Source organism: Rhipicephalus microplus, chromosome 9 (assembly GCF_043290135.1).
Source record: "Rhipicephalus microplus isolate Deutch F79 chromosome 9, USDA_Rmic, whole genome shotgun sequence".
In the NCBI taxonomy this organism is placed as follows: Eukaryota; Metazoa; Arthropoda; class Arachnida; order Ixodida; family Ixodidae; genus Rhipicephalus; species Rhipicephalus microplus.
In genome coordinates, this window is record NC_134708.1 from 61,641,223 (window position 1) to 61,666,008 (window position 24,786).

The 24,786-nt window shown below is 40.5% G+C and overlaps 1 protein-coding gene across 2 annotated transcripts; it reads left to right on the plus strand.

Annotated features, from left to right (window-relative positions):
• The first annotated feature begins 1,018 nt into the window (after nucleotides 1-1,018).
• Nucleotides 1,019-24,786, plus strand: LOC142771352 (zinc finger protein ZFPM1-like). 2 transcript variants are annotated; one of them, XM_075872828.1, is made up of 4 exons: nucleotides 1,019-1,489; nucleotides 10,443-10,637; nucleotides 17,097-17,303; nucleotides 24,614-24,786. In XM_075872828.1, exons 2-4 carry the CDS (start codon nucleotides 10,484-10,486, stop codon nucleotides 24,631-24,633), a joined length of 381 nt encoding a protein of 126 aa, XP_075728943.1. In that variant the 5' UTR covers nucleotides 1,019-1,489; nucleotides 10,443-10,483; the 3' UTR covers nucleotides 24,634-24,786. The 2 variants fall into 2 exon arrangements, with proteins under 2 accessions (XP_075728943.1, XP_075728944.1); XM_075872829.1 differs by lacking the exon at nucleotides 24,614-24,786 and having other exon boundaries at nucleotides 17,097-18,173.

Sequence of the window (24,786 nt, forward strand, 5' to 3'; positions counted from 1 at the left end):
TTCGAAGCAGTATTTTATTTTATTAACATGCTCCACTATAGACGCGTTGCGCTCATCAGATTGCGCGCTTAGTTCAGGCAGAATTACGTGAGCACACTTCGCGGAACGTTTAGTGCTCAAAACGAAAAAGATAAATTTTCAAAGAAATGACATTCAATTCATAGCAAGCAATTTTGTCGCATAACGTATACTACCAGTAGCTTGTCGAATACGTCCAATAAATAAAGAGGTCTATTGATTTTTGAAAAAAAAAATGCATCAGAAAATTGTGTGTGCTTCTAACTTGAATCCGAAACCGAACCTAATTTTGCTGCGAACACCCTGCCATGAGACGGCGCACAATCCGCGTTTTATTTTTTCATTTGTTGTTTGCAATTTCATGTGGTGGATGTAGTGGATGGACGCGCCACATTCATTTTGTAGACTCATCTGAATAGTTTTGTTCGCCTTCATTGTAGCGCCAACGTGGCTCCGTAGTGTTTGCTGTACATTCAGGCAACTCAATGTATTTCGCTTTTGAGCTGAGCGAGAAAATAACGGGTCGGAAATTCGCACTAAACGCAAAGAGTAATAGCGACAACTCTCGCAAACGTTTGGAAGCCTCCGATGCTTACAAAAATGAAGCAAAGCCTGGCAAATCAGTTCGAAGCAGTATTTTATTTTATTAACATGCTCTACTATAAACGCGGTGCACTCGTCAGAATGCGTGCTTAGTTCAGGACTCTTCGTTGGCGTTCACTCCTCAAAATAAAAAAGATAAATTTCAAAGAAAAGATAACTAATTTATAGCAAGCAATATTTTGTCGCAGAGCGTATACAACCACTAGAATGTCGTATAGATCTGATAAATAAAAAGGTCTATTGGTTTTTGAAAAAAAAATGCATAAAAAATTGTGTGTGCGTCTAACTTGAATTCGAAACCGAACCTAATTGCACTGCGAACAGCCTGCCACGAGACGGCGCGCAATACGCGTTTTTTTTTTGTTTGCTTATTGTTTGTCATTTCATGTTTTGGATGTGGTAGCATATGGTGGTAGTGAGACGCGCCACATTCATTCTGTAGACTCGTCTGAATAGTTTTGTTCGCCGTTATTGTAGCGCCAACGTGGCTTTGACGTTGCGGAGATTCGTCCAGTTCGCCAAACATACTTGAAAACGGGGTCATGTGAGGTATCAGTGACGAGTGGATTCTTGGTATCGACGGTACCAACGGGGAACGTCAAACGCACACAATGGACAGCAGAAGCACGACTAAATGTGTGTAATGCATTACCGTCAAGCAGCTGACATTCGCCAACGTGGCTTTGACGTTGCGGAGATTCGTCCAGTTCGCCAAACATACTTGAAAACGGGGTCATGTGAGGTATCAGTGACGAGTGGATTCTTGGTATCGACGGTACCAACGGGGAACGTCAAACGCACACAATGGACAGCAGAAGCACGACTAAATGTGTGTAATGCATTACCGTCAAGCAGCTGACATTCGCAGGTGATGTACTGGCATCTATATTATTACTATTATTATTTTTTGTCAAGATTACAAACTGATGCATGTTGCCTATTTCGGCAAACAGAATCTTGCCCTTATTGCTTTCTTTAACAAACTCAGCGGTTCTTTGGAGTGTGCTTGAATAGTTTCGTGTTTCGAGCCCCGAAAAATGTGGGCGGAAAATGTAGCATGTAATCGCAATGTAGGAAAGCATGTAATTGCAGCCCTAACTTGTGACTCTTGAAAACAGTGGAATATGTTTTGAATACCGAATGTACAGTTAAGAAGGCACTAGGTCAAAATAACCAGGGGCACACCTCGGAAAGAGTGGCCGTGTGCCTTAGAGCTACATCCAGAATTTCTGCTTTTGTTGGCTTTATTCTCGAGTTAGAGTTTTTTGTGTGTATTCGTGATCCCGGTTGGTCGGCAGCGTTTGTCTCCCTTGTTATTTTTATGCGGGTCGTCTTAGCGTTGTGACAAGTATCCAAGTCGTGCATTGCCAGTGAACCCCATTGTCAGTCTTGCCTGGAATAATTATAATTTGAGAGTCATAACGCTCCGATATGCCGTAGAATGCATTAAAAACTGTGGTAACATATGCAAGTAAAGCACGCGCCATTTGCATTCCTCGAACAGTTCAGTCAGTACGTGATTTAATAAATCAACGATTTTTTGTCAAGGCTGATGTTGCAGCAAAGTTTGTTGACGTGTTTTTAATATATCAGTACTGGTACTTTTAACAGTAACTGCAAATTTTACGTGTGCATTTGCTGGCTCAGAGTAAACAATCATTAAGTGATCGCCTAATGTGAAACATTTTTTTGCTATTTTGTAGACTTGTTACTTGCCTGCTAAGGTAATGCCACCTGTGCAGCTCATGTGAATACCTGAAACTGTTTTGACAATTCTTTGCAAAGGCATTGTGGCATTTGTTCGAGTCGTTCAGATCACTAACAGATTAGGTGCTCTGCACATTGGGTGGATTGTTATAATGCATTAAACGTGCATATTACTACCGAACACGGTGTACCATTTTACACTGTTTTTTTGCTGTGCAAGCTTTGGTGCATTTTTAAACTCCTCAGGCTTAGCACTCGGCACGTCACATGCGCAACTAGTCAGGTTTGACTTCTTTAGTGGTGTGGTGGCATGAAGAGGTCGAAAATGTGGTGGAGCATGGCTTCCTTAGTTTATGGTTACTTGGCTGAGGACCGCAGAATACGTGGGTTGGCCCAGAGTGCTCATTCACGAAACGACTCTCTAGTTTCTAATCACAAATGACTATTTTTATATATACATGCTTTTCTTACCCTTTTGTTCAAATAAGCTTCACTGATTCCAGCCAAGCCACTCAGGGTTAAGCACAAAGCTACATTTATTGCAAATAAGTTCTGTTGAGACCGGCTTGTGGCATCAAGTCACAAGTAAATTCATACGTATTTCACAGGAAGAAAAGCTTCTTAGTGGCTGAAAAATTAGTCCTGGTTTTAAGATTGAACTTGGGACCAACGCCTTACCGGGTCTGTTGCTCTACCAATTGAGCTATCCGGGAAGCTAGCAGTTGGCAGCGCAAGGACCAATTCATCGGCAACTCAAAGCGCATGCACACAAGTAATGCAAATGAGTTCTGCGAAGACAGACAAGGTGGCGAAAGGGTTAAGAAAGGGAGCACGAAATGCTATGCAGCTTCATGCACCATGACACTTTTCTTAATCACATTGTGGTTTTACGATGTAAAACTCTGCATATTATTCTAATATTAATTCTAGCTCCATAGAGCGCAGCATGTGGGTACGGCTCTGACACTACATGGGTGGAAGTACGATAGCGTAGCAGTACGTCAATGACTGTGAAAGGGTTAGAGGAGTCCTGCAACACGTTTCTGAGCCATGATGAAATAGTCCTACTATTAGCGCATGCTGCTTCACCTGTCACATAAAGCAAGAATTTTTTAATCGGGCAAGCATGAGAGGAGTTGCGGCGATTTTTTGCTTGCTCCAAGTGTTTTCCCTCTCCTCTTGTAATACAAGTGTGTTGAAAAGTACACCAAGAAGGGGAATGGCACAGGGGCATCAAGATGTAACCCTCCATCAGCATGCATCTTGACCTTGAGCACTTTTTTTTTTTTCTTTCAACATGTTGCTTTCTTTCAGTGCGATTGTGTGCTCGGGCACGTTGCAGAATCCAGCGGCGGCCCGGTAATCGGCCGCAGTGTTGGGTATGAAGAATCATTTTCAGAAAGAAGAGTGAGAGATTATTACCAAAGTTCTAGAATTAATTGTGAATGCCAGGCCACACACAGCGCTACAGTATTTGGCTGTCAGCAGCATTTTTTGAACGTGCTCAAAAAGTGTAGCAGTGCCCCTTTGAAATACATATATATCTGCACCTTTTTGGTACCTGCAATGCCTATATGTTGTTGAATTTACTTGAATACTTACTTGAACTTTGTCTTCAGTGCTAATGCAACTCTGGGTGAAAAACAGTGCACCTGGGACAGCCTCCTAGCTGATCATTTGGCATAATTATAGTTCCTTGCTAATTATAACTTTGGAGTTGCCTTAGTGAAGACAGATATTCTCAATTTGTGGTTCACAAGCAGCAAATGGCACTTCACAGACAAGTTGAGTCACCTAAATGCTGGCATGCTTTTATTCTAACAAATGCTTACCAGAACTAGGCATCCTTCCAAAATTTTGGTGGCCACATTCATAGGTCAGCAAACCCCTTTATGGATCAGCTTATTCAGACTGACCTAGACTCCGAGCTGTGGGTCCAAGTTTGAGTGAGTCTAGGTGAATGATACTTTGGCAAGCTTGAGTCCGGCTGAGGTAACTTTTAGTGAGTCCAAGTGAGTTTACAAAATACAATTCTTGAGTGAGTTGTTGTGAGCTCCACATTTTAGTGCCGCTGTCTGGTGATATGTGCTCAGGTTAATCAGTAATATCAGTCTTATGTTGACTAGCATTTTGCATTAAATGCCAGATAGTAATATTGTTAGTAATTTTAAAGAATATGAAAGCCAGTATTAGCAATTCAGTCTTGGCTATTTATTGCCGTTCTTGCTGTTTTTATTCTGTGTGTGCAGAGCACTTCAGGGACCTGGGATGCCATATGCATCCCAGGTCCCTGTAGTGCTCTGCACACACAGAATAAAACAGCAAACAGCAGTATGCTTTCGTAGCTTGGCGTAATGCAGGTAAACGACAAATGGCATAGCCATCTGTACCATATTGAGTGCGCGCTCGTGATTAAGCTACCGTGCTATGTCCAATGCGCCTGAGGGTCTTCATTTAAGACTTGATTTATATACCAACCTTGTCCTTATTTCTTGTTGTCCTTCATAATGTTGTGTCCGCCTTAGTGGTGGAGCAGTTGAGGTGCTTTGCTTATACCCCGAAGGTCACAAGTCCAGTGTAATGGTGCTTTCACGGGTTACATTGGATACCAATGTAACATAAGGGAGCAAAACATTGACTAACATTACCTGGGATACCATAACGTATTCGTTCCTTCAGAGCACTGATCCTCTGTGAGTTTCTTCAATGTGCAACTCAACAAATTTCCATGTAATTTGTTCACCAATCATGAAAAGGGCCCTGCAGCAGTAATCCAAGCAATTTTTCATACAGCTTTATTGAAGGAATGCATCGCATCAGAGCAGTTCATTGGGCATGTTGTTGTGCTTCCATCTAGAACTAATAAAGGCATGACAGAAAGAGGGCACGAAAAGAGGATTGTTGCACTTTTATTAGTTCATCAAAGAAGCTTATTATTACCTGTATAATCTACTGCTTGTGCGAATTGAGGCTAGCTCGCCGCTTTTGTGCGGGCTTTGCCGCCTTTTCTGCTGTTTTCATGTCCCGACATGACTCCCCGTTTTTGTGCGAGTGAAGCTTGGTGCCAACGAATATTTGTGATAGGGCCGCACTGTTCTTGTACTAATATGCTTAGCAGATAATGGGAGAGTTAAACTGATTGTACCTGCAAACCAGCCATGAAGGAATAAAAGGCGGTTAACTTTTCTCCAAGCTTCCAGCGCCGTAATTTTATTGAGCTTCATTAAATTTGTAGGGGAATCCAGGCTTTTGAATATGCCAATTGTAAATTTCTTGGCTTTAACTGAACATTTTCTAGTTGCGAAACATCTTTTTGATAGTGCAGATCCCACACAATTGATGCGAACTCCAATTTAGACCTCACATAGGCATTGCAAGATATACGTTTTATGCCACGGGGTGCTTTCCGAAGTTTTCTTTTAAGAAGCCACAGTTTCTGCAGACAGGCTGCACAAATATTGGATTGTCCATGACTGAAAAATAGAGAAGGATGCAAAGAAATAAGTGATAAAACATTTTGGTTTTATCGAGAATTGAACCCAGGCTACCTGCATGGCAAGCAGGCATTCTACCACAGAGCCGTGCTTGCAACTTCGTTGGGGAAAAACACTGTGCGAATGTAACGTAGTGGGAGAAGTCTTCTTGACGCGTGTAATGTTAGTTGGCAGAAACACGGAGTCACTCTCAGTTTCAGAAAGTGAAAAAGTATGGGTGTTTACAAAGACCACTTATTAAAAAGCATTCATTCTTATTTAATCATCAGCTGCAAATATATCAACATAAGGATAAACTGCGTTGGTTCGCACGTTGCCTTACAGATGTGTAGTGTGCACTTATCTGATTTGCAAAGTGAAGAATTGTGGCACATCTGGCACTTAGCTGTACTTGCAATATGCATACGAAGATACTTTGAAACGGCCAATTTTGTGTCACAGTTGTTCGTTTCCTTGCAGCACGGTTGAGGCATGCACCAAGAAGCAAAGCTAAGGTAACAGTTGGGAAGAAATTGAGCATGGGGTCCAATCACATTACTACATTTTATTCTTGCAGGCAAAGCTCAAGTCTTTTGTTTTTGTTCGAACATGGGGTTTATATTGAGTGAAATTGCAAGTTAGTGCATTGGTTGCCTCTTGCAGCAGCTGTTTTAATCATTCAGCTCGTAATACTCAAGTCATGCAATGAACGAGAGATTAGGGCTTAAGGCATCATTTGTTGAGAGAAGAGCAAGTGATTGCTAGCACCCCTCCAGATGTAATTGTAAATTTCAGGTCACATGCTGCGCTCTAATGTCTGGTTGACATGCTTTTAGGAGCCTCAACTGTCGATTGACAGATGATAAGGCCAAGTAAATTATACTACATGATTTGTAGTAATTGTGATATAAATGTAGAGAAAATGAAGTGGGCAAAGAGATTACTTGCCAGCAGGAAGCAGACCTTTAACTTTCAGATTTAGCGTCAAAAGTACTACGAATTGAGCTACAGTACAGCCATCACCCAGCACTCATCGCGCATATCTGTGCATTTAACCTTGGGAGTGTTAGCACCAATTGCAGCCATAATGATGAGTGCGGAACACACTTTTTCTGCTTCCTAGTGCTTTATAGCATATGATCTTTTTTATGAGCTGGCAGCTGACCAATAATTCTGAAGGCATGCTTCCTAAAGGCATCAAATCTCCCAAAACAAGACCCTCGCTTTGAATTTAAGAAATGAGGGACATTTTAAGGGCTTGTTTTTTGTTAGATACAATGTGAATTAGAATAGACAATAATTGCCTATTCTCATTAATACTGGCAAAAAGAAGCAAGCCTCTAAAATTCTCATTCTTTTCCTCATTCACTGTAAAAAAGAGGCATTTCAGTTTTATAGGATAACTTTTGTAAGCTATTCAAAATTATTGAATAAATCATTTTCGGAGAAATAAAAGAATTTCTTGTATAGTACAATTTGAAACCCCAGACAATGCTCTTTGACTTTCCATCTGTATACATAGTGTGCACGTGCGTCACGCAACGCCCATTCGTCACTTCCGAAATGAGCCACCGACATGCCCGGGCACCTGCCGTCTCCGTCGCCTACGGCTATTGTGTTGTCTGCTCAAGCTTGCGCCTATTTAGCTTTGCCTCACGATGCAAGTTTGAGGACTGCTAGTGAGGCAAGTTAATTTAGTAGTCCCAGAAGAGAGAGCAGAGCTTCGGTGTGTTTCTTTGCCGAAAGTTATTACTCAAAGTTGAGAACGCACTTTGCGATTTTCCGAAAAGTACCGGCGTGTTTGACTGACGCGGATTGACAAAAAACTATTCGAAGAAACTCGGTAGTATTTGCGTCTTCAGGTGTAACTTCATTCCTGGTATGTGCCATAGCCAAGCACTTACCTGCAAACAGAGATAGCTTACCAAGATACTGTACATACAAACTTGTCCGCGACCACTGCATGCACAATCAGCGTGTCAGGGAGGTGGTCATAATCGTGATGGTGATCGTGGAAATTCGGGTATTGCATTGAAACAAACTGTGAAAAATGATGCGAAACAATATTTGTTCATAATGAAGTATAGCCAATCGGTTCAAGTTGGGGAGGTCAGGATTTTCAAAAATTAGTCAATTAATTTCCTAACACTGTCTCCATCATTTTCAGGGTCTCCACTGTACATTAGCGTACAAAAAAAAGTAAAATACAATGTCAAAAAGGTGTCAAAACTTGCGCGAAAAAAAAATGATGACCGGCATTACCGTGGTACGCACCAAGCGAAGTCTCTATCTGCCTCGCATAATGTTTTCTCGGCTGTTTCCACAAATTTCAACCAGACAGGCTCAATATCAGCACTGTTTAAAACACTTGGGGGGGGGGGGGATGCTGCTACTTAGGTGGCGTGGGCCGCAGCAATATCTTTATATTAATAATATCTCTTGTAAGCTTGCCTAGCTTTGCAGGACTCATTTTTGATAAGAGCTGCTGCGCTTCGCTCATCAGCTCTTAAAATTGTGGCTCGAGAGACTTTGGGCTTTCACTTGTTCTTGGGCCACGCAATTTGTGGTGTTTGTAGTGAAAGCGAGATAATGGGCCCTCGTAGCTCGTGGCGGGCAGCCGGTGTATGCAGTGGCTGGTATATATGTCGCACATCTTGATTTTCTGATCTTGTATAGAGTGAACAAAGGAGGCCTTCCTGATCTGATGAGCTCGTTAAAGTACGACAACAAAAAAAAACCACAATGCTTCCTTTCAACATTGTACACAGCAACAGATAACGAGCCCCCCACAAAATGAGCTGCAGCACGTGAACATTTATAGGTACCCAGGCATGGCGGGAGAGAGCGACAACGGCGTGACATCACATGAGCACTATGTATTCTTAAAGTCACAGCACATGCTGATTTCATTCAAGACTTCATGTGTATCCAAGTCTCAAATGTAACTGAACCTGCAATAGTGTCAGTGTCAACAGTTGGCAGTCATCTGACAAAGCATAAGCCACATGACTTTTTTTTTTTCTTCACGTGGATGCACTACAATCAATTTTTTTAACACAATAAAGAGAACTGTTATAGGCTGAAGTCGGGCAACATAATTCTAACAGGTTAGAGATTTGCGTGCTTCGCCAGAATAGCTGCGAAGGATTCTTTAAAGAGTGGGACTCTAGTAAAGCTGTGATAGTTTAAAAAATCAAATTACTATTGATCAGTTTTGTTTATAATCACAAACCATCATAAGTGCTTACTTTTGTTTCATAATAATTATACAGGGGATATCAAGTTTTAAAGGAAAGTCTTGCACCCTTCACATGTTTAGGAATATGTGGGTGGCAAACTTTCATTCCGATTGGGCTACCAGAAGTACTAAAAATATTATGTCTAAATTAAAGAAGTTGGCCTAAAATGGACCTTAAGAAAAACGCATTTTAAAGGTGTAAGTGGAAAGTCATCTATGTGGAAAAGGTATGCTCTTTAAGGTGATTTGTTTCATCATGAGAGCTTGTCAATTATGGTTATTTTGAGCATGTGGTTTCAGTGAACTTTTTATGCAAAAATGCACTTGCAAGCAGCCAGGTGACAATATTCAGGGGGCTCTAGACAACGACCTCTTTTTTGTTTCAGTGGTCGCCTTGTACTATTTGAAAGTGACTTTAACCTACTTCTATTTTAGTGATAATCTCCAGTTTTTTTTTGTCGTGAAAGTAGAGAAACTAAACTTTTGAAAGAAAGTTATTAAAAGTGAAAAATGGGTAATTTGGAAATGAAAAAAAAAAAAAAAAACTTGCATTTTAGGTCTCGGGGCATTTCTTCTTAAGCTGGTGTGGGCATTGTTTAGTTTGACATTGAAAGAGTTTTCAATTATTTAAAGATGCCAAGCAGGCCTTCTGAATGTTCCCTCAATGTGTAGCCGTTGTATTTGTTCAGGATAACCAGTTATGCAAGCCGATAATGTGTAATGTGTACATGTGTGTCGTCATGTAGGCTGCTGAAACATTGTAATGAATAATTTACTTCTGATATTCCACGATATATTCATGCTTTTACTCAAATTGCTTAAAATATTGTCAAATACATGAAATATGCTAGTGTGTACAAAGCAACAATTCATTGTTTTATGCATAAAAATGTGCATGTGCTTTTCACCACATAAAATGACAATGCTACTCTAGCCATTAAAAGGAAGTAATACTATCTAGCAGTAGTACTATTTCACATGCGTGATAAGTAGCAATATCAAATGAAGCTTTTGCTGCTTGGCATTGTACATATAAATTTATCAACTGTCCAATAATTTGTTGAAAGCTTTAGAGTGTATTGTAACAAGCAGATGTATTATTTGTCACCGTTTAACTATAGTGTCTGCATATCATCCAAGTCGGATGTCTACGTAGTGGCAGCAGGCAGCTGCATTGACTATGTATAGTACTTATGCACTGAAAGATGGCAGCTTGGGTAACACATGTTTTCGATTGTTGCACTGCTAGCACTTCAGCAAGATGTTTTTATCGGCAAACGTTGCCCAGAATGTTGCTTACATACGCAGAAACACTTCTTGATTGCCTGGTACTGCAGTCCTGTTTCATGCAGCGTGTGGCGTATGGTTTGCATTACCATATTGTGCTCCTCGTTTCTTTGCAGGTTCTTTGCATTTGGCGTCCCATGTGCAGCGCCATTTGCTCATGTCCGTACAAGGTGGACTGCATTCCTGCTGGCAGTTCACCGACGTGATCAAGGACAGGAGAAACGTGAAAAGACACCTTTGCATTCACCTAAGCAATCATTTCTTCCAGTACTGCATTGGCTCAACCTTATTTTCTCGAAGCAACAGTCTTGGTGTGTTCATATTCGCACAAGATCGCTCCACTTTTTCTGTGTTCACTGAACCTATGTGACCCAAGGAGAGCAGAAATATATTTACCCACTTGTGATCAGCCAGAACCATGATGTTAAACGTACCTCATTGAATTCAAAAAAAATTTTTTGCCAGTTACATGGTAGCTTTGTCCAATCAAGCTTTGTTTCATATGTTTATGGGTTCAGTTTTTATGGAATATTTTTTGTCTGGGCTGCATTTTAAGCAGGGGTGCAACAGCTGCGCCAGTTGTGCCAATCGCACCAATTTGATACAATTCCCCATTGTTGCAGCGAGCTCCGCCAAAACCATGAAATTTGCTGAAATTGTGCCACGCTGCGCTAAAATGCCCGACCAGCTTCAAAGTTATCTCAGCTTTGCTAATTTCAGCGAGAAATCAAACTAAGCTAAAGGACCCTAACCTTAAATCACGATGTAATTTAGATACTCATTAAATGAGGACACTCGCGAGCTGGATTGACCAGTTAAAGTATAAGATGATGTAACAATAACGCACGCCCATCGGTACGCTGAACACAGCAGATACCTATAGGCGAGACGACTGAACTTCACGAGAAAAAAAAAAATGCATTGCTGTAGCCACCAGTGCTACACCGAAAATATGAATTTCATAGTTGGCAAACGCGGTTATGGTATGTTAGGAACTTATGTCGCGTTTTTCGCATGCGAACGAGGTCGACAAGCTGCAAACGTCGTGGTTGCCAACCACTGTGTTGGTTTCCATAGCAGTGGCACTTCAAACAATTTTCTGGCTTGAAGTTGCATCGTCGCGGTGATAGATACCCCACGCCGGGCCAACAGGCGCGCATCGTTGTTACTTTATCTTCTTGAATGCACCTTGCAAGAGAACCGAGAAGTTGTCTCTATCATGAAAGAAAAAACAATCGGCTGAGGGGGGGGGGGGGTTAGCACTTCGAGATATGCTTGGCCTTGTTCTAACCAGCGCAGGATGGTTTATAAGGCACCTCCGCTGCAGTACACCAGTGCCCCGCTGAAAAGTGTACATGATTTGGAAGGGGCTGGTGGCACAAGTCATGAAACACAGCACATTTTATTCAATACCGATGTGTGTATGTGCCGGATAATTGAGTACTAGTATGATTGATGACGTCTAAAAAAGGCATTGGCAATCATTTGGAGCAGCCAATGACATATTGTGTGTCAGGTTTCTTTTTTCTTTTTTTTTGCCACCTTTACACCTTGGTTTTACAAATCTCCTGAATTTTAAGGTCGCCAGCTTGGCAGAGCCACAATTGCTTTCGCAGAGTCTGTCAAAGGATTCAGCAGGTGTGGCACTTACTAACGTGAGCTTCATCATTGTTTGCTCAGTGAGGTAATTCAAAATACTACTTTTATTAAAATAGCAGTTCTCATGTTTACTCTGCAGCACTATTTAGGTGAATTGAATGGGCACATATGTTTTGTTTCTAAATGCTAGCATTCTTTTTTACAGGTCTCTAAATTTGATCTTTCATTATGAAAATTTAGTTTTTTTCCCGTAACCTGCTTCAACTTTGGATTTTACTGTTCCAAAATTAACATTTTGCTGCTCCAAACATTGCACCAAATTTTGTTTTCGCGTTTGAACCACTGTTATAGATAATTCCGTCGCAAAAAGGAATGCAGAAAGAACTTACAGAGCATCCATTCATTTAATGCTGACTATTGCATTTGTAAGATGCTTTCTTGTTAACAAGACAACCATATTTTTTTCTGACAATCGTAGTTAACCGCAGTGTTCTCTTTCCCACCCCTATATATCACCATTGGTCTTCTTTGCTAAAGCCTTGTAGGTGAAGTGTTCACATCTGCTTTACTTTTAATTTATCACTTGAATCACTTATGCGCCTTTTTGTTTAGAATTCACCTTTGTGCTAATTTAATTCACTTTGTGCACTAAATATTATTTGTTGTATTTTTACTTTTCTTTTTTTTTTTTCAAGTGCCTTAGGAATAGAATTTGCTATACTGTGGGGACTAGAAAGAAATGCGTTATTGTGAATACAGCTCGGATTTACCCATTTCTTGCATTGAGAACAGTTTTTTGCTCGAATTTTGCGGAGAAAAAATTTGTTTGTCACTTGAGAGCCTTCAAAATTGTGCAGAACGTCGTAAGAGTGGCAGTGGTGTTGGGGACGTATGTGGATACGCACAAACTCGTCCAGCCATCAGATTTAGTGCAATACATTGCTACTTCCAATTGTGCCCGCACAATCTCGAAGGTTCGATAGCCTCCCGTGTGAATGGGAGATTTTACATGTGTGCGTGCCTCAAACAGTCATGCATGTTGACGTCTTCGGGCCTGGCTCCTTGACCAAGTCCTGTCTCTGTCTAGTGCTCCTTTCTTAGGATGTCTCATATGAAGATATAGCTTGCATGACGTGGCAGGTGCATGTAAACACAGTATAGCAACGGTTGGGAAAAGAAACGTTACGGAAAGGCATGTGTAATTTAAACGTCTATGCACACGCAGGGGTATTAATGCCTCAGAGGATCATGCATATAATCTCGGAGGCTATCATGTGCTCTGATGGTCAACTTGCAGTGCGGCACACATGCCTGCTCTTGGGTTCTCACGTGAATGCGCGATTGCCACATCTTGATTGATATGTGGGGTTTAACGTCCCAAAACCACTATATGATTATGAGAGACGCCGTAGTGGAGGGCTCCGGAAATTTAGACCACCTGGGGTTCTTTAACGTGCACCCAAATCTGAGCAAACGGGCCTACAACATTTCCGACTCTATCGGAAATGCAGCCGCCGCAGCCGGGATTCGAACCCGCGCCCTGCGGGTCAGCAGCCGAGTACCTTAGCCACTAGACCACCGCGGCGGGGTGATTGCCACATCTTGCGTGACAGCATTGCTAGCATGCGTTTCTATCAAACATCGTGGGTTTCGGGATGTGAAACCCCAGATATTAGTTCATGTATTGCATGTCACTTCACATTTGTCAACTTCATTCAGCCTACTGCATAGTATACAGATTGCACTTTTCTAGCATTCATTCATCATCATTAGTGTAGTTTTGTGCAGAGTGGCTCAAAGTACTTCTTTTTTGTTATCTTTAGAAAAGGAGTATTCATTTTCGCACAATTTGCCTAGAAATATCCTACAAGAATGCCATCCATGTCTAAAATTGGTTGTTATGCTGGCAGAAATTATAAACTTCACTCCTGCATCTGTGTTACAATATTAAAGTTATCTTTTGAATAGGCTTTTCTTATTTGTTTTCTGCAGCATACTTTGACTCAGTTTTCGTTTAATCTATCTTAGTTAGCTTAGGAATTACAGGTTTTCAGTCGAAGAGCTCCAGTTAATGAAAATTATAACCTTTTCCCTCCCGTTTTTGCACCATTGTACAGTACAGTACACTGTTAAAGACAACAGTTTAATGAGCACCTTTAGTATTGTGACCACCCAATTCCAAGCAGATGTGGAAACCTTTTTCGCGCACAGCACTGGTCAGTCACAAAGAAGTCTCCTCTGGCTGAAAGTTGTGTTGTCAAAATCATAGTGATTCTGTAATCCTTTAGCACATTTATGGCTCTCATAAATAGTGATGCATGTCACTTCTCCAGCTTTTAATAGCAAATGCTGAGTTCACGAGTCACTATGAATTATGGAGCATTCGCTCGGATATACCAAAAGGGAGGATGCAAACTTACTCAATGTTCTGAAAGTTCTTAAAAATGGTGTCAGTTGATTCCATGGGAATCTCTCGGCAAGTTGCTGCACATGTCGCGCTTAAAGCTAAACCTGATGATGGTGATAGACTTCGTCGTGTATTCTGAGCCCGCTGAACGATGGCACTCATAGTTCACTGTGTCATTCAGTCTCAAAAATTGCAGTTCATATGTTGGACCATGTATAAAGCTTAGGTATCAGTGGATCACCTACAACCCTGCAGGTGTTGGTCCTCACTCCTATAAATTCTTTTAGCAATATGTGTGCTGATGGATTCTTTCAGCATGAAAAGCTCATTAACATCACTGGTAATCACTCTCTGAATCCTTTGCGATCCTGCTTGTCCTGTTGCGTGATCTTGTGTGTGACCGAAAAATGGATATACATGCAAATAAAAAATTCGGCAGATCCCACGGCAGATCACGAAAAGCTAAAGGCCCAAGAGCAGACTCTTGTGGCACACCCGATGTTACAATAATAACAGCAGAGTTGGTTCATCTTTAAAAAACAAACTGAAAGCGAGGTGACAAAAAGCTAGATGGACAATTAACGAATTGAGCATTGTTTAATATCACATGTTTAGCAAGGAGTTTAGAACGTAAAACTGTGTCAAAGAATGAATATGCCATCAACATGGTCGCCATGATCAAGGCTAAGCAAAATATCGTGTGTGCATTCAACTAATTGTGTTATTGTGCTGAAACCACGTCTAAAACCATGTTGTCTGTGAGATGGTACTCTGTTTGATTCCAAGAAAAGCTTAATCTGTTTATGAGTGATATGTTGTAACATTTTGCATCATCGAGAAGTAAATGATATTGGTCTATAATTTAATAGAGACTCCTTATCGCCAGATTTAAAGAGACGGAGCCATTTTCCATAAAGAGAGAACAGTGCTAGAAAATAAGGATTTATTCAATATGATTGTTAAATATTCGGATGACCATATAGAGTAGCGAACTAAGAATGCATTGTGCTTCTCGTGCGGGCCGATGCATTTCTTTACTTCTAGTTTTCAGATAAAGCTAAGAATATGTTCATTTGTTAATTCAATATCACTGATTTGTTCAGAATGAGGAATACCTCACAAAGAATGGTGTTGTTGTTGGAAACAAATGCAGACTGGAAATAGGTATTGAAAGCATTAAATATAGCTGGTGGGTCAGTTATGATGTCATTATCTAATTCGAAAGAAGGTGACGCAGCATTAGGCAAAATAGAACAACGAAGTTTGCGTGGATTAGTCTTCAATAGATAATGTAACAGAATGCGATAAAATAAATTTTTCGCTCTTTCCATCTTGAGTTGAGTTGATATTTGGCACTCTTAAACCTGTTTAGGGCAATGGGATAATTAGATCTTCGGGATCGCCTAAGTCGACAGACATGAGGAGATAATTGCAAGAGGTCACGAGTAATTCAAGTAATCCAAGAAAGATCAGCATTGCTTTTCTTTGTCCTAATTGGCAAAAATTATTAGATACACGCCTTTACAAGATCTTCAAAGTAATTAACAAGACAAGATATATGTCTTGACTGTCAGAAAGCACAGAACATGTATCAAACTGGGGAGTTAAAATATCAGTTGTGGAAGTGTCAGCACAAGTGAAATCGGGGAAGCTGGTGATTGTATAAGGTGATTTGGACATGGGATAGCAAAGCGTTAACAAGATGACTTTATCATCCGAGAATCCCTCAACTATTTTGCAAGAGAAGTTACTGTCAGCTAGATCTGTATTTAAGGAAACTAGGTGTAGGATAGAAAGTAGTCTAGTTGGACATGAGATGACTTGAGTAAGCCTGAAGGATCGAGAAATATTCATTAATTCATGGCATAATATAGAATCATGACCCGTTACAGTCAGAGTAGGCATATGGATGCAAGGAGCGTTAAAATCGTCCATACAGATAAGTCTTGTTGAAGCGATATTTACATTGCACGCAAAATTGGCAAGAACTTGAAGAACTTCAAGGGATGATCTGCCTGAGCGATACACAATGCTAACTACAGTACACCAATTTTTTAGGTAGACCTTGCATCAGATGGGTTCTGTTTCAGCAGGCAAGGGCAGCACTGAGAACAGGATATCTGACCGGATAAGTTGTGCAACGCCGCCGCCAATGCCTTGTGTCCTGTCCTTTATTACAGCAATGAAACGGGGTAACTTGTAATAGTTCTATATCATTTGCCGTTAGTAATTCCGTGTGGGAGTCGGTTGACATAAATTTACTATATATGAATCGTACTGCTTTTCCTTGAATTCTTTCTAGGTTTTGAAAGTTAATTTTTGTGTGGGGATCCCAAACTATGGAGGCTTACTCAAGTTTAGGCCAAATTAAGGAAAAGTAGGAGAGGAGTTTAACACTAGGCGGAGCAGTCTTGAGCTTGTGGCGGAGAAGGCATTATTTACGGAAATCTATTAGCTTATTATGAATACACGTTGTTATTAGGTATAGTACCAGAATTACATCGATATTGTATTCGTGCACATTTACTGGAGGTCTCTTCATGTGTTAGACATAGTATGTACAAAGAGAGAGGGAAACTGTTTGTAACCATGTCGTCATTGCGCTGTCATTGCTCCAGCATTGTGTGGCTTGCTTATGCGAAGGTGATTATGTATCTCTTCTACAAGGGCAGTAATCTTTCTTCATTGCCTAGTGCTCTTGTGTAGTTGCACACAATGCATGTAAGGTTTTTATTGCCTCTATTTTGTCTCTGTGGTTTTGCAGGTTCCTTGTCTTCGGCCTCCCGTGAGGCCTATCATTCACTTGTGTCCGTACTAGGCAGACTGCATTCGTGTCGTCAGTGCAGCTATGCGACCAAGAACAAGGCCTTCATGCAAAGACACCTCTTCAAACACACGGGCGAGCGCCCCTTCCAGTGCCACGTGTGCCCAGCTGCATTTGCTCAGAAAGCGAACCTCGAAAGACACATTCGTACGCATAGGAGATCGTCCATTTTTCTGTGACCAGTGCAGTGTGTCATTTTCACAGAGGGGGACTCTCATTAGGCAAATGCGCACCCACACAGGAGAACGTCCCTTCTCTTGTAGACACTGTAATACATCATTTTCACGAAAAGACCACCTTGAAAACCACGTGTACCGTTATCATACAAAAAAAGTCAACATAAAAAGCGGATTGTGTGCAGGTACTTTCTTCATCGAAGATGGAACTCATGGTTTCTTCAATCCACAGTAAAGTTTTTGAAATTTTAACTATTTGCATAACTTCTTATGCTGATTTGAAATATGTAATCAGTTTTTTAGTGATTTGCATAGCTTTGTTTTGTACCATGACATTGTGTAAATTAACTATTTTTGCTCCAACTTTTTTTACAACGAATCATTTTAATAATAAGTCATTAATAGCTCGTATTGCTCTGCATAAACTGTGGAATGCAAATAGCTAATCAAGAAAGTTTGTGTAGATTTTGTATAATGTAACAAGAAAGTTTTGAAATGTGAAAAATCTTGAAATTGTCAGTCCATATTAATTACTTCTTTTAAGTTAATAATTAAGTAAATGATACATTTAAAGCAATATATTTGTATTCTTCACATGTTAAGGAATATGTGGGAAGGATTTCATCCTTATCTGGCCATCAGTAGTACTGAAAGCATTATGTCCACAATCTCAAAAAGTTGCCTAAAATTGCATCACGAGAAAATTGCATTTTAAATATAGAAATGAAAGCTGATCTGTGTGATTGTTAGAATGATTTCTTTCATTGTGAGAGCTTGGAAATTAATAATGATATGTGACAGGCAGTCATGTCAAGAGATATTTTGTCAGATCTCATTAATATTGTGTCTAACAATGAAAACGAGCCTTTGGTATTGAAATGGTAATAATTTTATTGCTGCTCTTTTGCAAACATTCTTGGTATATTCATGCTTATAGCAAAACTATTATGATTGGACATGGATCGCAAATGTGCAAGAGAGACAGATGTCACATCTTTTATGTCAATATTGTAACTTTATTATTTTTATTTGTGAACGTTTAGATGCAGCATCGCATGCCCCTTTAGAACGACATTACAATTAGCTGCAATGATTGATCGTGCTAATGCGTATAGATTTTACACTTTCTTGCTGCTTTGCAGGCAATGTAGCCTTTACGTCATTAAGTCGCAATACATGCTAGAAACAAAAACCAGTGGCATGTAGTGGATTGCCTTTGCCTTTGCAATTTTCGTTGCCCAACCTTTGCATTTGAGCACCGAAATCTGTCTGCCATGTCTCTCTCCGAATCCTTTGCAACCCTTTTGGTCCTGTTAATTTTTAATGCGAAAGAGTTTTACAGTGATGTGAAAGCTGTGACAAAATGTGCGAAAAGACCGATCCTGCTGCATCAAGATACATTTCCACTATTCTGTGTGGAAGATGCGCCAAATATTTGGTTTTCATATTCCGAAAAGGAAACCACAGTCTTTCAAGGTTGAAGCCTCTATCATGCGTCTATCTTCACGTGAACACTCGTGCACAACCCTGTGCAGCCCTGCTAGTCTTGTTTATTTTGACGCGATAGCGTTAAAGAGTTGTGTCGTAGAAATTGTGGTGTTGGCATCGTTGATTGTGAGCGAAAAATCATCATCTTGTGCGTGACCGAAAAATCCAGAAACATGCAAACGAATAATTCGGCATATCCCACATTCCTTGTAAATCGACATTGTGCGAAGCATGTGGAGAAAAGGTGACCATGTTGTAAGTTTTTTATTGAGCGAGGTTTTGTGAAATAACACTAAATATATATATATATATAAATATTGCACGCACACAGACATATGTGGAAGAAATGCAGATGTTTACATAACCGGTTGTTTGTTCCTGCATGACGAGCTTCGTTGTTGCGGTCTAGTGGCTAAGGCATGCAATGCGGCTGCTAACCCACAGGTCGCGGGGTCAAATCCTTGGCTGTGGCGACTGCATTTTCGATGGAGGCAAAAATGTTGTGAGCCTGTGTGCTCAGATTTGGGTGCAAGTTAAGGAAGCCTTGGTGGTCGTAATTTTTGGTGCTCTCCACTACGGCATCTTTCATAATCATATTGTGGTTTTGGAATGATAAACGCCTCATGTTATTGTTATTACTTGCACAAGGATGACAACGGGAACATAAGCATTAGCAACACCAGAAGCGATAAGCTGATATGGAGTGCTGGTGCTCGTGAGGATGGCTCTGGACACTGCCGCATCAATCAACTTGAGTGCATGGAACCTAACTACAATTGACGTTAACCTGACAGGATTGCAAGTGGGCGGGCAGGCGCTAAAAGTGCTTGCAATACACAAAAATTCTTCGCATCAAATAACCGAAAATTCTGGGTCCGCAAGGGAATCGAACCTGAGTCATTTGCGTGGCAAGCGGTTGTTCTACCACATGGCTACATGTCTGCTTGGGAATATAGTGAGAATAACTTTCTCTGCTGGAAAATGCCGTTAAAGTACCTTTCGTGGTTTAAAAGTGCAAGCGTCCTGTATACATGCTTCACAATACAAGATGCAACATTACAGTGATAATGTGTGGCACAAGCGTACACGCCAATGGGCATCAGAACATGTGTTTATCATTACAACTTGATGGATTAAAGCTAGCCACTCACTACAAAAGGCATGCACATTACTGTGCCTATTTTCTTTATTTTATCTATTTATTTACACTTATTACAGCACTAGGTGCACCATTGCAGGAGTAGTTATGGAAGGATACTGAGAAATATAAGTAAAGACAATGATAAAAACACTAACAGGTAACATAATATTGTCGTCTCAACATATAAGGCAAAGTAATACAAAATATTGGGAACATGAAAAAAAAGTAAAACAAGCAAGTACCACTTATATATAAATCAGTGTATTTTACATACATGCGTTGTGGATTTCGGCTGAGAAATATTGCGATGGGCATGAAAGAACAGAATCAGGTAACGAATTCCAGTCTTTGAAGGAACGGCGAAAAAGGCTCAACTTAAAGTTGTAGGTTCAACCATAATAAGGCTTGAAATTTAGGTTGTGAGAGCTTATTGTCGTTGACTGTAGAGCGAAATTTATACGTTTCTTTTTATGTGACAGTAACTGTCGAGAGAACGATACTTTGCAAGAACTGCTATTTTATACGGCGAACGGAATGGAGGTAATTGCACTGAAGGTGGAGTTAAAGAGGGCGAGAAATCGCGGTCGTAACGATGACACTGCTTATGCGGGTTCCAGACAACGGACGTGTAGTCACTACAGGACGAATTAGCGATTGATATAAGAGGAGGTTTGTGTCTTTTGAAAGTTTGGACACAGTGTGGTATAGGTGGCAGAGATTTTTAATTCTTTGTTTCAATAATAGCCAATGTACTTGGCCCATGACATGTCATGTGTGAAAAGGACACTGAGATAGTTACATTCGGAAACCCTACTGACAGGACTGTTATCATAGGGTAGTAAAAAACGGTGGGTGGTTTATTACAAAAAGACGCAAGCATGATTTTCTATAGGTAATATTCGTTTCCTAAGTTGTGTACCAATCGCGAAACCCAGCAGATGATTCCTGCAAGCGGTTGTGGTCGCGGTGTGTTCTAATAGTTTCATATAAAGTGCGATCGTTGACATAAAAATGAACGGGAAAATAGGGGTGAGCAAGCAAATTGTTCAAGTAAATGAAAAAAAAAGGCCCAAGAACAGACCCTTGTGCCACACCCGATGTTACATTATAAAAGCACAGATTGTTCACCTGTAGGAAACAAACTGAGAGCGAGATGCCAAAAAGCTTGATGTACACTTACAATTGAGCATTGTTTATTATCACGTTGTGTTTAGCAAGGAGTTTAGAAATTAAAACTGTCAAAGGATGAATATATTTCAACATGGTCGCCATGATCAAGGCTAAGCAAAGTATTGTGCATGAATTCAACTAATTGTGTTGTTGTACGAAACCACGTCTAAAACCATTCTGTTTGTGAGATTGTCATCTGTTTGATTCCAAGGATAGAGTAATGTGTTAAAATAAATCTTTTGCTGTTTTCATCATTGAGTTGAGTTCACACTTGGCACTCTGAAACCTGTCTAGGGCATCGGGAGAATTGGATTTTTGGGAGCGCCTAAGTCGAAAGACAGATAAATACAAGAGATCACGATTAATTCAAGGAAGCTCAGCATTGCTTTTCTATGTCTTAATTCGCACGAATCATTGGATACACGACTTTACAAGATCTTCAGAGAATTAACAAGACGAAAGAGATGTTTGACTGTAAGAAAGCGCACAACATGTATCAAACTGGGAAGCTGCAATATCCGTGTTGGAAGTGTCGTCAGTACGAGTGAAATCAGGGAAGCTGGTGATTGTATAAGGTGATTTGGACACAGGATAGCAAAGTGTTAACAAGATGCTTTTATTATCACAGAAGCCTTCAACTATTTTGCTACAGAAGTTGCTTTCAGCTAGACCCGTTCTTAAGAAAACTAGAACTAGGATAGAATTGAGCCTCATTGGACATGAGATGACTTCAGTAAGTCTAAAGGATAGAAAAATATTTATTAATTCATGGCATATTGCAGTATCCTGATCCGTTACGATCAGAGAAGGCCAATGGATGTCAGGAGCGTTAAAATCGTCCATACAGATAAATCTGGATGAACCAATATTTACATTGCACATAAAATTGGCAAGGACATAAAAAACTTCAAGGGATGATCTGGGTGGGCAATACACAATGCTAACTTCAGTACACCAATTATTTAGGTAGACTGTACATGATTGATTGATATGTGGGGTTTAAGGTCCCAAAACCACTATATGATTATGAGAGACGCCGTAGTGGAGGGCTCTGGAAATTTAGACCACCTGGGGTTCTTTAACGTGCACCCAAATCTGAGCACACGGGCCTACAACATTTCCGCCTCCATCGGAAATGCAGACGCCGCAGCCGGGATTTTAACCCGCGGCCTGCGGGTCAGCAGCCGAGTACCTTAGCCACTAGACCACCGCGGCGGGGCTAGACTGTACATTAGAGGGATTCAGTTTCAATAGGCAAGGGCAGCGCTGTGAACAGGATATCTTACCGGATAAGTTGTGCAACGCCGCCGCCAATGCCTTGTGTCCTGTCCTTAAGTATGGCAACGAAACGGGGTGGAGTAAACTCAAAATCGTAAATGTTACAATGAAGCCATGACTCTGTGATGCCAATGATATAAGGGGAGTAAGTTGCGACAAGAGACAATAGATCTGGAAGCTTTTTAGCAATACTACAAGCATTGACTTTCAGGACCACCAGGTGTTCATGAAGGCTATATTGAGATCATGGAGTGGATGAGGTGGGGTTCGAAGATGCGGAGATATAAAATCAAGAGCCAGGTGCTCATTCTGAGACTTCACTAAGGAGTCCGAGTTGTCGTCTCAATTATAACGTACGTTGTGAATGAATGCATGATCGTATCTAAATTTCACCACAAAGCCGTTGTTGCGAAAATTAAGTTAAGCCTTTCAAATTTCTTTCTGTATGTGTCTGATACGTGCAAAAATGTCTTCTGTAATAAACACGTTTGAGTATTTTAGATTAAATTCATATTTGAGGACAGGGGCTTCCTCCCTCGAGGTGGTCGTGTATATCCACTAGGTACAAAATTTTCCAAACCTGTGGGCACGTTTCATTTGCGGGCAGGTAATATTCAATGTATTGTTAAACAGAGAAGTCAACGCTGTATAGCAGCGTGCTAGCGTTTTCTACGAGATCTTTTAAAGTATACTATTTCTCCTTGTTTCTCCTTGAAAGATTGTTTCTCCTTGAACGATTTTCAAGGTCATAGTTTTTCAAGTCCAGTTCGTTGATTTTAGAAGTTAAGCAATTAATTTCTACATGTAAATTACTGGCATCACTGTGTTAATTAGAGCCTAGAAGACGTTCCAGTGCACAAATACATGATTCTAAAACATCAAAATGACAGGCAACTCTTTGTTAAATTGACTTGACGTCAGCAATATTATTAGCTAACTTACTTAGTTTGCCCATCCAAAAGTTAAAGAACATTTCAAAGACAGACGAAGGATAATTGTCAGCAAGTGTGGAATCTGAGTGTGCATAAGTACCCTTGTTGAGAGCATTAGAACCAACTGTGTTGCGGGTTGTTGGCCTATTATTGGAAGAAGTGGCTTTACTGGTATTGGCCGACTTAATCGGAAGCTTCGGATTTAGTTCCACATCACTGCTGAGAACGATATGACTTTTGTAGTATAACACGAGCAAGCAGAAAAACGCTAAGCTACGTGGTCAAGGAAGCAGCAGCAGAAAGCGATTTTCAGAATGAATGCATTCAGCACTGTAAAGGTAACATACCTGCTTAAATATCAACTAATGATTGATTGATATGTGGGGTTTCACGTCCCAAAACCACCATATGATTATGAGAGACGCATAAATATCAACTAACGAGTCAACATCGTGCTGATGCTGCTACGACTTAGCCCACTTAAGACCATGTAGTGGGTGCATAGCAAGTTTGAAAAGATTTCATACACTAAGTGTTTGAAGTACGCACTAGAAACAGGATATTGTTGTCGTGTTCATATCTCAAAGGCGAAGCTTCAGATACCCCAATTTTTTCACTGCCCTTTGTTTTTATCGATTCATTCTGATGATTCCTTCATTGAGCTGGGAAACTGCAATAATGAAACAGAAAATTCTTTCCATGTGTCATGGTAGAGAGAGACACTGCTATTCAAGCGCATAGAACATGCAGTTGTACTTACTCGCTGGCTCAAGTCTCACGTGTGTGTTGTCTTTCATTATTGCTACGACTCAAGAAAGTCATATTCTAAACACCCTGCAACGTCTAAAAGAGAATGTGTACACATTTGATTGCCTGGAATCAACAGTTCAGGCACCCATCTCTATTTAGCTACAGGGCCTGTGTTTAATTTATTCTACCGACATATTTTGTGCTAAAATGAGGGAACACACACTTAGCTCATTGTTTTCGGCTCACAAAGCATTTGTTTCTTTTATATCTGATATGCTGCTACAATTCACTGCCTCAATGTTCAATTCCATATTACATTTTCTTCCAAGCTCAAGTGCTCAAATTGGTATTGCCCTCTATATAGAGGTAGTCTTTTCAAAAAATAAGTAGGCACCAACTAGGTAATGAAAAGGGGTCACTCAATTACAATAATAACAAAAAAAGGTTTGATGAAGCCCAGCTAATGCTGAGTGTACTGCGTTGTTTGTGCTTGTTTTAACAGTTATTTGTGTACTTTTGCAGATGTGTCCATTCCTTTATGAAGAAATGAACAAGTCTCGTGCTTTGGGTGTTTCAAGAAAGGCATGGCTCCAGTGTTCTTTTTTAAATAATTATTTCATGATAACATTGCTGCTTAATATTTTGTGAATGTGGGATTGTGGTGGTCATGTGGCCCATGTCCGTGGACTGTTGTA